We start from the raw sequence: 17,592 nt of genomic DNA on the forward strand, positions 1-17,592 counted from the left end.
TGCATCGAGCCCCCGTCTTCATCCGCACAGAGCAAAACACCAAGGCGAGGGGATGTTGGACACCATCTGGGTGGTGGTGCCAGGGAGAGTCACCGTGAGGCATGATGAGAGCAGAAGCATGGAGAGATGGGGGGGCTGGCACCACGTGGGATGGCATTGGGGATGGGGAGGGCAGAGATGGTGCTCAGACACCAGTCATGGCCTGAGGAATAGGGTGACAGAGCCAGTCCTTGTGCCACTGGAAGGAGGTCTTGATGATCAGGAGATAGTCTCAGATGGCTGTGAAGTTGTCTCAAGTGACCAGGAGTTGGTCCTGGATCACCAGGAGATGGTCTCGGTTGACCAGGAGGTGGTTTTGGGGATGAAGAGAAGGTTTTGGGTGGCCAGATGGGGCCCATCCTGCCTGTGGTGCAGCCCTACCTGGTCTGTGCCCATGTGGCCTTGCTGCAGGACCTGCCATAGGGACCTGGGGACACGGGGATGGGGCTTCACAGGGTCCCTGGGGGATGATGTCACATGTGTCCTGGCCAGGGATCCCTATGGGGGGACGTCATGTATGTACTCACCCTGAGTTGTGGGATGCCGTGGCCTCCTCCTGAGATGGGGACACTGAGCATCCACGGTTGGTGGGGGCCAAGACCAGGGTCCAGTGTGGCCGAAGGGACGTGGGTGCCCCCCTGTGCCCACTCCCTTGCTGAGGCCCCACTCAACCTTTCTCTCCCCCCACAGCCTCGCCAGCAGCCACCTTGCCAGGATGAATGGGACAGCCAACATCAACCCCACTGGCCGCAGCCACTACGTCTCCTCCATCCCGGTGCCCCGTGCCGTGGCCCATGGCAAGCCACATGCTGCAGCCACCCTGAGCACCCCGGGGTCCCCCATCCCCCATAGGGCTCCATCCCCCCAACCAAGGAAAGTCCCGGGCCCTGGCCCCAAGACCCTCAAGCCCAAAGGCGCTGGCAGAGCCACCAGTCGTGAGCTGGGCATAGGCAGGGAGGGCAGCCCTGGTGTGTCCCCCCATGTGGGACAGAAAGCCCCAGTGAGATCCTTGGTGTCCCCCGGCAAGTGGCCGGAGGCAGCGGGCAGTGGGAGGAGAGGGGCAGGCAGGGCGGTGGAGCCCACTGAGCTGCCCAAAGGCCCCCCAGCACAGGGCAGGGGTGGGGGGCGGCTGGGGGGGTCCACCGGGAGGGGCAGCGGGGTGGCAACAGAGGGGATGGGGGATAAGCCCCATGGCGGCTCGCAGGGAAGGGGCCCTGTGTTCGGGTTGGGGGCCATCACCTTCTCCTCAGGCCCCCCGCACAGCCACCCCGTCACTGCCACCGTGGCACCCTTCCAGTACCGGTAAGTCCCTGGGGATGGTGGGCATGGGGCTGGGGGGGGGGGGGGGAGCATGGAGGTAGGGGAACATAGTGACAGGGGAACGCAAGGACAGGGGGACGCAGGTGGGCATGGCGGGGGTGGCCATGGTGGGGTTGGGTCTGGGGGCTCTGCCCCAGAAGAAGGGTCCCACTGGTTTGAGGTGCTGGAGGCCCCTGGGGCACCCATGGGAGCCGGTGTGGGGCAGGGGATGGGCTCAGTGGGGAGTGGGGTGTCCTGGGACCCCCCCTGCCATAGGACCACTGTCCCCAAACCCTGGCAGAGCTCAAGGAACTGTGTCTCCAACTCCTGGGGGCCCTCAGCCAGCTGCACCCCACGCTGCACCCCTGCTCCCCCACCCTCACCCCTCTCTGCCTCCAGGCTGCAGGAGGACCGGGAGGAGGAGGGAGCCACGTGCCCAGGTGACGAGTGTCCTGGTCCTGTGGAGGGACCCAACCTCAAAGCCGGAGGCCTGAGTGAGTCTGGGGAGGTTTGCCGGGGATGAGGGGGTCCTCCTCGGGGGTTGCCGGGACGGTGCCGTGGGACAGAGGCTCATGCCGGAGCTCAGCCCCCCGTGGCCCCACGCTGGAATAGGAGCCAGGGCTGGAGGTTGGTGGGGTGGTGGTGGGGAATCCACAGTCAGGAGGTGCCCAAGTCCCCTGGGAACGGCACAGCTGCAGCTGCTGTGTCCGGTGACCCCCGTGGCCAAAAAACTACACCCGGCAGCATGGCCTCACCCGGGGTGCAGGAGCCACGTTGGCATCCTCTGCAGTGGGTCCAGCACGGGGGGAACTATTCCCTCCAGTGATGCTGCCGGGACATCGCCCTGCTTGGCTCCCTTCCCTCCTTTTCCCGGTTTCCCATCGAGCTCCAGGAATGACCCATTTCCAAGGAGCCGGCGGAGAGCCGGTGCGGAGGCGGGTGCTGCGGCACGGCTGCTTCCCCGCACCCCTCACAGGGACACCCTCTTTCTTGGGGGGGGGGTGTGAATGACCCCAAATGCAAGCTCCCTGCTGCAATGTTGGGGACACCCCAGTCCCCTCTTTAGGGGGAGATTTTGGGGGGGCGGCTGCTGGAGGGGATGCTGGGGTGGCGGTTGCCAGGGCAGCGGCAGCGGAGGATGGTGGGATGCTCCAGGGATGTGCAGGGAAGGGGAAAATAAAAGAGCCGGGAGCTTCGCCGGGTGATTCGAAGGGACAGAAGTCGGTCAGAGCCACCGTGGCTCCCGGTACAGCCTGGCTTTGCAGTGGGGTGCCGGCACTGCCGCCGCACAGCCAGAGGGTAACGGGGTGCGACGCTGAGCCCCGAGTTGGGAAGCACCGAAACTGGCAGCGAGCGGGAGGATTTTCCGGGACAAAGCAGGAGGGGAGCGGGTCGGGCTGGCGTGCGCCCAGCACAGCTGCCCTGCTCGCCTTGGGGAGGTTTTGGGCTGAGGCCGAGCGGGTTCGGTGCTGGGGAAAGGGCCGGATCCTTTCCCCTGCTCCACATCTCCCCCGGCTGCCCCGTCCCACGGCACCTTCTGGGGCTCTGTTGGGCCCGGACGGAGGGGACAGGGGACACTGGGAGGCCCTGGGTCACCCCACCAGCCTCAAAATGACATGACACCCCCAAATTTGCCCCGTCCCCCCGTCCCCCCCCCTGCAGCAGGCCCTAAACCCAGGCGACAGCCTCGCAGCTCAGCGAGGGGTGTAACAGCCCCCCCAAACTCTGAGCAGCTTCGGGGTGCACAGAGTGGCACCCATCCCACCCCAGCAGCACCTTCTGGTGCAAAAAACCCTTTTTTGGGGGGCACCCTTTGCTGTCCCATCCAGGCCGGGTTATTTCGGGGCTCCTCAGCATCGCCATGGGCCGAACCCCGAATCGCCCGGGGCGGCTGTGCTGCCGTACGGGGGGCCGAGCTGGGGGGCTCCTGCCGCCCCCGGCCCTCCCGGCTCCTTATCTCGGCAGCATAGTGATGGGCTCTAATGCAATATTTTCCGGCGGTTGCCATGGCAGCCCGCGTGAGGTCACCAAATAGACTTAATTCACCCCTCCCGAGGGACGGGTAATTAATGAAAACTGATGATAACCAGATCCCATTCCCCCTTCCCCCCCCCCCCCCCCCCCTTAATTCCCCCGGATCACTGGCGAGGCCCCGCTGGGTTTGGGGGCCACAGTGTCCCTCGGGGGGGTCCCGAGGCCACACTGGGCCCTTCCTGCACCGTTTGGGGCGAAACGGGGAAGTTTTGCTGCCCCTGGGGAGGGGTGTGCAGTGTCGGGGGTGGCCGTGGGGACCGCGGCAGGCGGGACGGGGGGTGCTTCACGAACAGGCTGCAGGGGCGTGGGCCCCCCCCGCTGGCTTCACCCACCTCCACCTCCCTGCCTGCAAGGGCTCTGGTCGCGGGGGGGGGGGGCTGGATGCGGGGGGCAGCCCTCCCCCCGCGGCACCCCCGAGGGTTCCCGCAGCACCGCGCCCCGCGGTGTCCCGCCTCATCGACCCGGGGGCCCGCACCGCCCCTTCGCTCCCGGGGATGGGGTCCGCAGCGCCCCGGGGTCCCGTCGCCCCCCTCTCCCGCTCCGCCGTGCTCGGCGCTGCACGTCCCCGGGGGGAGCGGCGCGCGCCCCCGCCTGGCCCCGCCCCGTCCCGCGTGCCCCCCTCCCCTCCCCTCCCTCCCCGCCGCGGGCGCGCGCGCCGGGCCCCGCCCCTTGCCCGCGCCAGCCGGGCGCGGAGGAGGGCGGGCCCTTTTTGTTTGCCCCTGACATTCCGCTGGTTCGCAGTGTCCCGCCGGCGGCGGAGCAGAGAGGTGGGGTCCCCCCGCTCACACCCCCCACCCCCATCATCTCCTCCCCGTTCCGCCTCGCGCCGGTGGGGCGGGCGCTGACGGCGCTTCTCTCTGTCTCGCCCGGTGTGTCCTCGGTGCCGCAGCAGCAGCAGCAGCAGCAGCAGCAACGCCCGGCGGGTTAAATGGTTGCAGCGCGGGGATGCTGGGGAGCAACCTCAAGAGCCTTCCCGACGTGGAGCTGGGCGAAGAGGAACGCGGCTACCGGCGGGGCCCCGACGGCGGCACGGTGATGCCGAAGCGGGCGAAGTCGGCGTCGTCGTCGTCGTCGGCAGTGGCGGGGCCGCGGGGCGCGGAGCTGCGCGTCTTCAAGGCGAGCAGCGCGGAGGGGCGGCTGCCAGCCGGCTCCAACCTTCGCAAGCAGAAGTCGCTCACCAACCTGGCCTTCCTCACCGACGCCGAGAAGAAGCGGCAGCTCTACGAGCCCCGCTGGAGCGACGACATGGCCAAGGCGGCGGGGGCGGCGACCGGGGGGGGGGGCGGCCGGGGCGGCGGCGGCGGCCCCCGCGGCCGGGAGGCGCCCGCCATGTCGCGGAGCCTGTCCCGCTCCGAGCACTCGCTGCTGCCGCCGCGCCCCGCCGGCCCCGCCAAGCCGCCGCCCGCCGGCAAGCCCAGCCGCATCCCCCGCGGGCCCTACGCCGAGGTGAAGCCCCTCAGCAAGGCCCCCGAGGCGGGCGGGGGCGGCGGGGGCGGCAAGTGCGACGACGAGCTGCTGGGCGGGAAGGGGCCGGCGGTGGCGGCGGGCGCTGAGGAGAAGCCCTACCTGAAGGTGGACCCCGAGCTGGTGGTGACGGTGCTGGGCGACCTGGAGCAGCTCCTCTTCAGCCAGATGTTGGGTGAGTGCGGCCATCGCGCCCCGCCGGCCTCGCTGTCAGGGGATGGGGGGAAGGCGGGGGTCCGGCTGCCTGAGGCATCGGGGGTCCTGCCACTCCTGGGAGGGAGACGCCGAAGGCCGCCTCGGCGTCCCCGGTGCTGGGGCGGAGGAGAAGGGATGCCGAGGGGACAGCGCCATCGGCCATCCCGAGGTCCGGCACGCAGCCTCCTCTCGACATAGCTCCAGCCTCCTCACAAGGAGGAATGGCAGGTGGCAGTTGAGCTCATCCTCCCCCACGTGTCTTTTTGGTCACCCCTTGTCTCTGCACCCTGCCAAAGGCGCTGGAGGTTGCCCGGCCAGGTGCCGCAGCTGCTCCCCGCCGTCGGGCTGGCTTGCCCCGGGGGTTGACCTTGGCTGCTCTCGCTGGAGGCTGCAGCTGGAGGTGCCGTGCGTAGGGTCCGCGCCGCTGCCTGCAGTTTGGGCAGGAGGCTTCAAATCCAGAGCTTCTCCAAGGTCTTGGGCTCTGGCCGAGCAAGGTCCTCCAAGGATGCTGCCACAGGGTTTGCGTGAGATGGTTTCAGCCTGTGGCTGCCTGCATCTTCCTATCCCGGTGGGTTTGATCCCTGAGCCTGCATGGTTGAGAGCTTGTTGTGTGCACGGTGGGTTTTCATCAGAGCAATGAGTGCTGGCCCCAGACGCTGGCTGTGCCTCTGATTGTGGGACCTGCTTCCCCTCTCATGGGCCATACACTGGCTCTCGGTGCAGGCGTGCCCAGCCCTCGCGTTTCCCTCGTGGCTGTGTGCTGATCTCTAGGAAACCGCGACAAGCCTCGGGAGCCCTCTGCTTTCTGCTGAACCCGCTCTGCCCTGCATTCCAACCGGCACTGCCCGTGGGCTCAGCTGGGCAAGGACCGCGGGGGGCTTGGGGCTCCAAAGAGCTCTGTTTGGTCTGGCAAACTGGTGTGAGAAGGTGGCAAATGAGCTCTGCACAGCTGTCGTGGTGCTTCTGGTGCCTGAGCTAGCCAGGTTTAAAGCCCTGGTGGTTGGTGGTGTGGGGGAGCAGCGGTACAGGCAGGGCTGGGAGCTCTGGTGTGTCCAATCCCTTCAAGTTCCCTGTCTGGGACCCCCTTTTGGGGGCCAGGAGCTTCTCTGGCACTTGGAGAGCTGGCTTGAGATGCCTTCTCCAGGCTGCATTGTGAGCAGAGCTCTGCTGTGGGGAGAAAGGGGAGAGATTTGCCCCAGTGGGGGAGGTTGGGAGAGGTGAGGTGAGCTTGAGTATGTGCCAAAGTCAGGCGCCCGTGAAGCTGTGCTTGCTGAGCCTGGTTCCCTGCTGCACATCTGCTGCTCCAGGAGCCTTTGGGGTGTTACAGCCCCTGCCCCAGTGCAGAGCTGTGGCACAACGTGCACTGGCGTGTGCCGGCACACAGGCATTGAGCCTCCCAGACCATCACCCTTGGCGCCCTGGCCGTGCACGGCCACGGGAGCAGCAGCCGTGGTGTGCACCCTGCCCAATTCTCTCCCTGGCAGGGGTCTGCCACAGCTGCTGGAGCATCCCGGGGCTCGCTGGGGCTGCGCAAGCGGCTTGTGGAAAGCCACAGAATGAGCTCAAGGCATGGGCAGGCAGACCGTGAGGATGAGCAGGCTGGATATGTGAGGTCGGCCTCGCTGCGGGGGCTCAGGCTGTCCCTGCGGTCCGGGTCCTGCAGCTGGGCTCATGGTTGTCCATCCTCAGCCCTAATGCCAGGGTAACACCAAATGTCATGGGAACAGGGCAGGATTGTGGGAGGATTTGTCCCTTAGGGAATACCAGATCTCCACCCATTGGTGTTGGCATGCCTGGGGGGATCTCAGTGTCCCCCTGTGACGCTCTGCTCTTAGATAGGGGTGTCCTCAGCACCCCCAAGAGAAATTCTTGCACCTTCCTTGAGGGTGCAGGGCTGGCCCACGTGGGAGTGACTCCTGGTTTGTGGCAGTTGCTGGAGTACCAGAGATCCTGCCTGCAGGATGGGGACTTGTGCACATGCTGAGGAAGACCATGGGTTATGGAAGTGCTTTGGTTTCTGGGGTGGTTGCCTAGCCCCCGCCTGCATCAACGCCTGCTTCAGGGCCACAGGGCTGACCTTGACCTTGGGAGGTGTTGAGCATCCTTTTTGACTGCGCTTACCATCTGAAGGCTTGGTCAGCTGGCCTGTGAGGGCAAATCTCTGCTGAATCTGACCTCTGAGCCCTCCTGCTCTGTGTATTTGCTGAAATACATTATTTTCCAAGACATACGGACTGCTGGGCTTCCTGTGGTGGGGACTGAGGGCTGGTTGTCCAGTGAGGAGGACAATGCAAGGGTGGACAGGGCAGGAGTTTAACCCTGTTGAAACGTTGCTTTCCTTCCACACAGCTGTACTTCTCAAATTCATGGGAGTTGTGCTGTTGAGTCACACCTACTTAACCAAGCCAACCATGACCTGGCATGTCCTTGACAGCTCGTGTGGTGGGGATGCTGACAGGAGCTTGGGGATGTGCAGAGGAGGGAGCAGTGTGACAGTGGGGGTGCCTACCCCATCACTTCATATGTGCCGGTGGCAGAACCACAGCTGAGGGCGTGTGAGCCTGGACCCAGGCTGAGCTTCTGGTCCTGACCTCTTTGCTTGTCGTCTGGTGCGATCCAGGCTGATGAAACCTTCTCCAGGGGTGACAGTACCTTCCACAACCTGGCTCCTCAAGGGAGAGGTTGTTCCTGTGTTGGGGACGGGCCCAGAAGGGACGGGATCCCGCTTGCTCAGGAAAGTGGGCTTCACACCCTTCTAGGGCTGGTGAGTAGGGCCAGGCGAGGGGCTTTCTTCTGGTTGCTGCAGGAGGTGTTTGGGAGGGAGAGAAGGTTTGTCTGCTGTTTTCATGGGTCCCTTTGGCAAGAGAAACGTCAGCCTGAGCTGTTTTGGCATGTCTGCTGGAGGACACTCTATCCAGAGTAGCATGAGAAGACCCGCAAGCTTGGTTTGTGCTGGGAAGAAAGAGATGGGAGTTGCAGGGGCTTTCAGCCTCTGCAGATCTTGTTGTCCTTGAACTGTTGACCTGTGTGAGAAGCCTGTGCTGGCTGTGCCTAACCCGAGCTCCCTGCTCCGCCAGACATGATGGCTTGCAGAGACCTTGTGTGTGTTGGGTCTCCACACCTGAGTTCTCATCTCCACCTCATGCTCCTCCTGCCAGAAGCACTCCCAAGCCTCTGCTGGCCAGAAATACAGTTTATTTAGTAGTGGCCAAATGTTACCTCTCATTCAGTTGCTGCCGCTGTGTCATCTGTTTGATGCCACCGAAGCCTTTGTAGAGCTGCTGGACATGTAACCACGTCTAAAGCAGAGCAGCCTGCGCAAGATGGGAGAGGTCACTGGGACACAGCAACCACATGTGCTTTGTAGAGGCTATTTCCATCATCTAAATTATACATTTCACATCAACCAAAGATGGAGGCTTCTCATCAAAGCTGGCTGGCAGCTGGGGTTGCTAATTACACCAGCGCCTGGCCACGGGATGAAGGGTATGGAGGGCGTGTGGCCAGCGTGGTGGAAGAGCTCACTGTGTAAAGCTTGCCCTGCCCATCTCCGCATGCGGTGGACAAGAGCGTGCAGGTGCAGAGGCACATACGGCCTGCCTGCGAGTTCGTTAGCACTGGGGTGCAGTGCCCAGCATGATTGCTGCACTTACCTAGGGATCCCCAGAGCACATCCGAAATCCTGCAGTTACTTTCTGCAGCCATTTCCTTGGCTATCTCTTGCTGTATATGGTGCCTCTTAAGTGGCTGCTAATGGGCATAAGCGAATAAGCGGCGGTTGTTGCATGGGCCAGAGCCCAGGTGGACACACGTGTGATCCCAGGGGAGATGGTGTTCCCCGAAATGCTCGCTGCAGGAGTCTGCATCCCTGCCAAATTCCACAGGTGCAGCTATAACCCGTCTCAGTCCTGCAGCCCTTGGCTGGCAGCAGGTGCGCAATGCCACCCTTCCCTGAGTGGCCCAGTGGGGATGTCCTTGTTGGGCAGCATGTGCCCGTGGAGACCCAATACCTCCATGGTGCCGATCTGCAGGCAGGGCAGACCCCAGCTATGCCGGGGCTGGTGGCTGGCTGGGCAGTGGGTGCCAGCAGCCCGCTGGTGGTGGGGAGGAGAGCCAAGGGACTGGTATGGGCAGATGTTCCTGCCCTTCAGGGAGCCCATCATGTTGCATCTGACTGTGGTCAGATTAAAAAAGAAACCAGAGCAGAGGGAAGACACTTGGCTGGTGTGTGACACATCCTGTGTGAGCACATTCCTGGCTCTGGTGGAGATAGTGTCACCAAGGTATCCCTTCCCAAGGAGATCCCCTCCTCATAACTGTCCTTGCTGGCCAGGCACATGGTATGTGATTAAAAGGAGCGCCTATGCCCCATGGCGTTCCTACTTGTGCCCTACAGTGTTCCTGGCTGTTTAATTAAGCACTAACGGGCCCGTTGCAGCACTGTGCAGCAATAGCCAGGTTCTCTGGCAGGAGACCATAAGGAGGTCAGAGACCAAGGAGCTCTTCACAGTGATGGGAGTGGGTTATTGCCTCGTAAAGCAACGCGGCTGTTCTGATATCACTGCCACGTTAACATTATTCCTCTCTTAAGGCCCCTGTGTGATGGTGCGCATGTGACGAGGTCATTGGGGTGGGGATTTATTTCCTTGTGGCTGCAGAGCTGGACTCCTGCAGTTGGGCTAGGGATGAGGAGAAGGGGGACTGGTACACGGTCATGTTGCTGCTTCCAGAGCAGTAGATGTCTCCTCTTTCTGGCTGAGATGGCTCCCGTGACTGGTGAGAAGGTCTGGAAATGTGACCCAAGGGCCCCAGAGCTTTCTGCTGAAGCTGTTTGGGATGTGCCATGTTCCCAGTGGTAATGGCAGTGCAGAAAAACTGCTAAAAAAAATAAATCCATATTTATCTTTCAAAATTTCCCATGGAAAAGTGGCAGAGCAAACACTTGAAGGCAAAAATATTTGAGGATGCATTGCTGAAACAAATTCCTCCCCCAAAGAGCCTGAAAATTGCTGTTCAAATGGAGCTTTCCCAGTGACTGCCTGTATCTTGCCCTCAAATCCAATGTTTGCCTACTGAGAAAATATGCAAATGAATACAAAATTGTATGTAATTCTGGAGATGCTATTTGGGATCTCCTGGTGGGGTGTGACCCCAGAGGGGCCTGGGCAATGTCCCATCAAGACCTTGCTGTCCCCTAAGAGCAACTGCTGAGGTCTTCTGGGGTGGTTTGCTGTTGCAGAAGCACACCCATGGATCCTGCCCAGTCCAGGTGCTTCCTGAGCAATGTCCTTCCCGCTTGGGTGGCACTCAGAGAATTGGTGGCAGCTCTTAGTCCTTCTGGAGAGACCCCTCCTGGTGTTCCCTGTCCCCAGCTTTGTGTCTTTGGCTTCACATGCCGTGGCATGTGTCCCCTCTGCCATCGCCTTGTTATGTCCGTTTGGGTTACTTGCTCGTTGCCTTCCTATGTAGCTTCTCATGGTGCCAGACAACAATTTCCCTGGTCCTCCCTGCCCGCAGTGCTAACTGCCCACTCTCACTCGAGCATCTGAGGACAGCACTTGGCTGATGCTTGTGCCTGCTGCACGGGGTGAGCATTCGTTCCAGCTCAGCGTGGAGCCAGAGCGTACACCCTCTGAGGTGTGTAACTTGCGAGTGATGCCAACCTCTAGTCCCAGCCCGTCTGCCGTGGCCAGCGTGTGCCTCCCGGCTTGCCTGGCTGAGCTACAGTCCTGCCTGGGGGGTACCAGGTGGTTTTCTGTTGGGCTGTGGTCTCAGGGTCAGCCCACGCCGCTTGCCTGGCTCTGCGGTGTTGGGCAGACCTGCTGACACGTCCTCCAAATTGGTCACTTGTCTGGTCCAGAGCATCCTTTGTACCAGCACGCATGTGGTGCCCTGTGTGCACGGTGGCAGCAGTGTCCCAGGGCTCTGTGTGTGTGGTGTTTCCGGTACCGGTGGCAGATGTGGTTAGAGCCCAGCAGTGAAACTGCTGAGTCTGGATCCACTCGCTGGGTGGAGTGGGGATGGCTCTGTCCTTTGGGGTAGCTTAGTCCTCAGCCTCTCCAGGCTTCACTCCTTGAGGGTGTCTTGTACAGGGCTGTGGGGATGCAGAGTGTGGAAGATCAGAGATGGTGCGATTCTGCTGTATTCCCTACCCTGCAAAGTCATGTCCTCCTCCAGGCGTGTGAAGCAGCAATCCCGGGAGAGCCAGGGGAGGGGTTGCCGCTTCTCCGGCTGGGAAGCGGTGAGCTTGGGAAGGCAGAGTACGTGCGAGGTGGGAAGCCTGGCCGGGGAGGCTCGGCACTGCCTCGCGGTGGGGTGGAGGGGCGCAGGATGAAGGGGGAGAGGGGTTTTCCCACGCTGCTGCATTGCAGCTCAGAGCCGGGGAGCCGAGCGCGGAGGGGAGCTGGGAAGGCAGGGGATGCTGCATTGCAGGGCTGAGATTAGAAGCTGTGCAAATGGAGATGTGCCTGTGTCAAGGCGGGTGTGACACTGAAGAGCAGTGCCCAGCGTGCCCGCTGATCTCCTCGCCTTTCCTCTAATCCATTTCTTCCACGTTTTGTTTCACTCAAGGTTTCTTTCATTCCTTACGCTGTTATTTGTCTTGTCCAATTGAGGCAGTAATGTATTTTTTATTAATTCAGGAGAAGGGCTGAGATTCATCTCCCACTGGAAGGAGCTGCTGGAATCCACATCAGGGAGCTTAGTACAAGCGCAGTGTGGCCAGGCAGGATGTTTTCCTCGTTCCTGGGAGCAGCCTTGCAGCAGGCAGGTGGTTTGAGAGCCTTGTGTCCCTGGCACAGGGGCCAGCGTGGCATGTGCACCTCCCTGGAGGTGCTGCTTGGGCAGACCATGGGCAGGCACGTCCCCCTGTGCTGCCCAGCGAAACGCAGGCATGTCCTACAGCAGGGACACGTGCCTCCACCTTCATGGACATGTGAGCGTGCCAGTGCTGTAGGGAGAACAGGGTTTTCCACAACTACCTGGCGTAGGCATTGGTGATGCTTGCTCCACATCCCTCTTCGGTTTTGTGTCAACCTTGTTGTCTCTGTCCTAGAGCCCTCCTGTTCATTAAGAGGTGAGCGCTTTGCAGCCCTCCCCTGGCCAATGTACCTGCAAGGGTCTGGCCTGAAGCATCTCCCTGAAATTACGGAAGGAATTTATGGCAAATCCAGGAATTAGTTTCAGAAGGTGCAAAGGCAGGGCTGCTCTGTCCTCGTGTTTTCTCCAGGCTGCATCTCACCCAGTGGCAGTGCGGGCAAGGAGGGGATGGTGAGCTGGTCAGGAGGGACCTTCTAAAGGGGACCCAGGAGGTGACTTTCAGTCGGGAACTGGAATTGAGGGTTTTCTGCCGTGCTCACGAAGCTGTGGTTCTCTCGACAGGTTGCAAGCCTGACTTCCAGCCGCAGGTGACGCGGCGGGAGGGCTGGGCTCCATGCCAGCTCCGTTGGCTCACCAGCCGGTCGGCTGGGTTCGGCTGTGGGATGGGAACCTCTTCTGCTCAGTGAGCTGGAAAGATGGCTCGTGGCTGAGGTCCTCTGCAGCTCGGTGAAACTGTCGGAGGTTGTGGTTGTTCTCATGCGACCCAGGAAGATGGGAAGAACTGTGCTGTGGGTGCTGAAGCCTGTGGTGTGTGAGCTGGAGGGGGAAATGTCACAACTGCAGCATGGCAGAGGGGTAGCACCACGGCTTTAGCACCGGGGAAAGGCTGAACCGCTTTTACTTCTAGTGCCAGCCCTGCTGGGTGCCAGCCTGTGTGGCTGGGATCTGCGGTTGCTCCATGTCCCACCTCTGCACATTTTGTCATGAGGTGTGACAAAGCGGTCAGTGAGACCCTGCAACCAGACAAGCTTCTTCAGTAATGCCTTTATGAAGTGCACAGTCTTGGCCAAACCCAGTCCTTACTGGCACTACTGGGAGCCCAGACTGGCTAAAGCTGAGCTTTTGTGAAGCTTACGCCTCTGTCCTTTTTCAGTGGGACTGAAATGTCCCCAATGCCGGCACTGCCCCAACCCCTGTGCTGATCAGCCTGGCTCTCCCGATTCAGCGAACAGCCGTGAAGCAGGTTCGAAGCTGCGACTCAGGTACAGCTCTGTCGCCGGCTATTTATAGCTGTGTGAGCTTTCAGCATAGCTGTGGGCTGAGAATAACTCACTGATGAGACACTTCTCAAAATCACACGTCCGTTGCCCATGCGCAGCATCATCGTCTCAGGCTTCCCGCATGTTGGTGTAGGGTACATCTTGGTCCTGTGCCAGCCCAGATTGACACGAAAAGGAGTTTACCCCGGTGTTTTTTCTAGCCTGGGGAGTCAGGTGGTTTGTTGTGGCACGGCTGCATGGCCCTGTCCTCGGTGCGACACCTTCAGCCTTTTGCAGGGATGATTGTGAGGACTCCTTCACATGTGGGCACAGTTTGGGCTCCGTAAAAGTCAGTAAAACGTGGAGAGCAGCCCTTCCCTTTTGTAGCTCGGTGTGTGGGGAGATGTGGATGCTGCAGGGAGGGATCCGCTTGGGGAGCAAGGCAAAGGAACCTGCTATTCGGGCTGGGACCTGTGATGTTGAAACTCATCTCTTTAACGAACCCCTCGGGCTGGAAGCGTTATATGCTGTTGGGGTGTTCCCAGTTCACTTTATCTCTGACTTGGCATTATATTTCCAAGCTGATGCAAACAAGTGGAAGAATAGATAGTGGCTAATTCACATCGATTGCTGTGGCGCAGGAGCTCCCCGAGGTGAGCCACGGCTGGCAGAAGACACGCTGCGGGCCATTCAGTGGGGCAAGCGTGTCCCTCCCCAGCCGGTTCCTGGTGTGGTGCCGCGGGGAACATGCTGTCAGCTTTGCAGGCGCCCGCTACCGCATCCTGAGGCTTTTCCCAGCCTCAGTGGCTCAGAAGCTGGAGAAGGCTTTGCTGGGATGAGTACTGCGTCATGAACAAGCCTGAGAGCAACGTAGCCAGGCAAGGCAGGGGCGTTTTGGCAGGCTCCAGGGTGGGAGTGCTGCTTTGCAGGAGTGGGGACAACTGAGTCCCGCCCTCTGTTAAAACCAGGAGGAAAGGCATTTGGCAGATTGTGACTGGGACCTGGGACAGTCTGGCTCTGCCAGGGCAGGACTGACGCAGGGCCATGGGTGCTGTGGCTGCCATGAGCGCAGGACCCACAGCCACCGAGCCGTGGCCTTTTGCAGCCACCTTGCCTTCAGCCTCCTGACTTTTACTGCACCAAGGGAGTGATGAGGAAGCGGCTCCAAACTCCGAGTTGGAGTTTTGCGGAGCAAAAGCAAGGGAAATAATGAAGTTCAGCTTCCTCCCCATCCCAGCAGGGAAGACAGACACCGTGTCCCAAAAAAGTCGCTGCTGTGAGCCTGGAGAGAGAGAGGTGTGTGCCCATTCCCAAGGAGTCAGCCTCATCCCACAGCTGGGCTTCGCTGGGCTTAATGTGACTGCAGACTGAAAGATTGGGAGTGAATTTGAGTTGGTGCTTGGCACATTGCCTGGGTCAGGTCAGAGCAAGGCTGCTGGCATCAAGCAGCAGTAGGGAATCAACGGGGACAGTGCATGGGCTTTTCTCTGGTGCTGCTCCAGCCACTGGGTGCAGTGGAGGATGTCTGCCCTGCACGCCCGTGTGTCCCATAGACCGTGGGTTCATTTGAAAATATAACAAAAACCTTTTCAGGGAATTGGAGTCACCTTGGACCGGCATGTGTTGCACCTTGAGCCTGTTGCGATAGGACAAGGGGTAATGATTTTAAACAAAAAGAGGGTAGATTCAGATGAGTTAGAAGGAAGAAATTTTTTTATGCTGAGGGTGGTGAAACCCTGGCCCAGGTTGCCCAGAGAGGTGGTAGATTCCCCATCCCTGGAAACATTCAAGGTCAGGTTGGACAGGGCTCTGAGGAACCTGGTCTAGTTGAAGATGTCCCTGCTCATGGCAAGGGGTTGAACTAGATGTCCTTTAAAGGTCCCTTTCAACCCAAACCCTTCTGTGATTCTATGGGTAAGGGCAAGGGGTTCTGAGAGCAGAGTTGCCAGTGTGCAAGCGACCCATTGGCTCCTGGTAGTGGTGGTTTCTCTCCCAGATAACATGCACATAGACTTTGCGTGGGGTTAAAATCCTGCTCAGCCTGGAGAACATGTTGTGTGATCGCTGGCCAAGGGGAAACACCAGCATTTGCCTGACTCCCAGCCGCAGACCTGAGTCTTTTTTGCCTCAGGCTGTACATAGCTGGGGGCTCACAGATCATCACCGTGTTTTCTTTTAGCAAATTCTATTTTGATGGCTCACCCTCGGTTGATTTGAGGCTGGATGTATCACTGTCTGGACCTCCTGTCTCCTACTGTCAAGTGGTTAAATGCATCCAAAAGCTGGCTGCATCCTGTCCCTGCGGGGAACAGCAGGATCCAGAACAAACCCCAGACCTCCTGCTCCTTGGTCCTGCACCGGTGGTGCCGCAGGCACAGCTGTGACGGGGCAGCAAGGGTTCCTGCCCTACGTGGTGTCTCAGCCTTTCTCCCCATGACTTACCCTGTGTTGGAGCACAGGAGGCATGGCCCATCGCACCACCATGCCCCGCCAGCACAGCCGCAAGGGAGCGGTTACAGCCTGACAGAGCTACAGCAGCCCTGCTGCTGTGCGGTTTTACCTTAGAGACCAGAATGTCCCCCAGTGGTTTCAGGGGTGCAGGAGGGACAGAGCTGGTGTCCTTCAATACTCCAAGCTGAGCACAGCAGCAGTTTGGGGACTGATTTACCAGCAGACTGAGACCCTCCTTCCTTACAGGCTAGAACTTCTGGGAGAAGGCAGATGCTCAGGCGTCAGCACCTTCAGCCATCTCATTTTCATTTCCGTGAACCCTTTTAGCTGTGCTTTTGCTGCACTGTGCCAAACGGTGTCCCAGTGCTGCTGGAGCACTAATATCCATCATCCGGCCGCGGTCTGTAGAGCACTCAGAAATTTTGTGCTATTTTCAGTTAGTTTTCCAAGTTGAGCTTATTGGCTCATGGGCATCTGCTCCCAGATGGAGAACATGTGTCCGGTTCCTGCAAGGGGAGGGAAACGGCCCTGCTCATAAAGCAGCATGGGGGATGAGTGAGGGAATCTCTTCCTGGAGCCTGCGAGATGCTTTTGGGGCTGTGCATAGCAGGGCCTGGAGGTTGGGATCTTAAAGCTGCTGCGAAAACCTTCTGCAAGCAGAATTTGCGTGGCAGCGTTGCTTGCGGTGGGAGGTCGCCTGCCATCAGATAGCTTATTAGTCGCGGGGAAAGTACAGTAACCTGGGGGCAGGATTAAATCTCAGCTCAGCTGCTGTTTGCACTGCTGTGTGCTTCCCAGCCCTGCTTACTTTCGAAAGCGAATAGCAAGTAATAAATTTTCTGGGGTGATTTCCTTGGCAAATAGTCATTGTGCTAGAACTGGGGAAACTCTTGGGGTTCCTGAAAATCTCCCTGCCTTGAACAGGCCGCGTGAGCCCTCACGAAATGTAACAGCACGCAAGGAGGAGAGAAACCCAGAGCTCTGATTCAAAAGTAAATTTGCAAAGCAGCTTTTCCAGCCTCACATTCCCAAGTGGAGCGTGTTAACGCGTACAATGCTGCTGTGCTGCTTTCCAAAACCAGCCGCTCCACGCCGCAGCAGTGACCAGCGGGGCGAAGCTGTGCTTCCTTTGCTCTGCTCTCGGTTTGCTCATTGCTGCGTTCAGGGGGCAGAGGTGCTGATTTGTTTTGTTGCTAAGATTCTCGTTCCCTTTGTGGGAATAAAGCAAATTTTGTTTGGTGAGATTCTCTATAGCTTCAAAGACAAATCAAATCTGGGTTGCCAGCTTCTTTTTGTATTGCAAGAGATGCCTGTTTTCCATCCCAAACCATCCATGTTTTGCAGCTCAATAGCACATCCTAGACAATGGCTTTAGAAATCAGACGCCTGCATTTTGGACCCACAGTGCTGAGGCAACGCCAAGCGACGCACAGGGTGCCAGAATTCGTGCACATGGGGGGAGAGAAGAAGGAGGAAGAAAAACTTGCTCTAATGGGATGTTTCCAAGGAGATCATGGTAATGATCTTCCATTTCCATATAGCTTCTCATCCCCTTGCGGAGCGTTCTCGCTCGTAAGCAGACGTTACATGCGTCCTGTGCAGAGAGTGCAGCAGCTGTCCTTAAAATGCACACTGTAGTGGGGAAACTCTGGCGCTGCGGAGCGGGATCAGCCTGGGGTGGGAGTGACCCCTGAAACTGCGGGGATGCTCAGGGGCGCAGGATGTCTTTGCCCCTTTGGCAGCACCCTGCATTCAGCACCTGCAGCCGCTGGGCATGGTGCACCAGTGTAGGGAGTGACCTTCTGCTGAGTAATGGTGACTGGGTACACGTCAATCCTTCCCCAAATCATTGTCACCTGTAAGACGTGCATCAACCAGCAGCCAGCTCAGAGCCGCACCATGGCTGGACACGCTCTGGCACTTGGCTCATTGGAGTGAGAACCCTGTTACGAGCTGTTCAGGTCTCTGCGAGCTCAGCTGGGAGCAGCAGCCAGGGTTTATGGTCAGTGCCACAGCCGGCTGCATCCCACAC

General features: G+C 59.8%; 1 protein-coding gene across 1 annotated transcript in view; it reads left to right on the forward strand.

The window, feature by feature from the left end:
- The first annotated feature begins 740 nt into the window (after positions 1-740).
- NAV1 (neuron navigator 1) overlaps positions 741-17,592 on the forward strand; it is a 61,491-nt gene continuing 44,639 nt past the window's right edge. Inside the window, exons 1-3 of the mRNA XM_082494579.1 lie at positions 741-1,341; positions 4,114-4,139; positions 4,262-5,011. Of these exons, the coding sequence (XP_082350705.1) occupies positions 755-1,341; positions 4,114-4,139; positions 4,262-5,011 (1,363 nt within the window). The 5' untranslated portion in view covers positions 741-754. The remainder of the gene's footprint in view (positions 1,342-4,113; positions 4,140-4,261; positions 5,012-17,592) is intronic.

This window comes from Vanellus vanellus (genome assembly GCF_965231255.1).
Source record: "Vanellus vanellus genome assembly, chromosome: 23".
NCBI lineage: Eukaryota > Metazoa > Chordata > Aves > Charadriiformes > Charadriidae > Vanellus > Vanellus vanellus.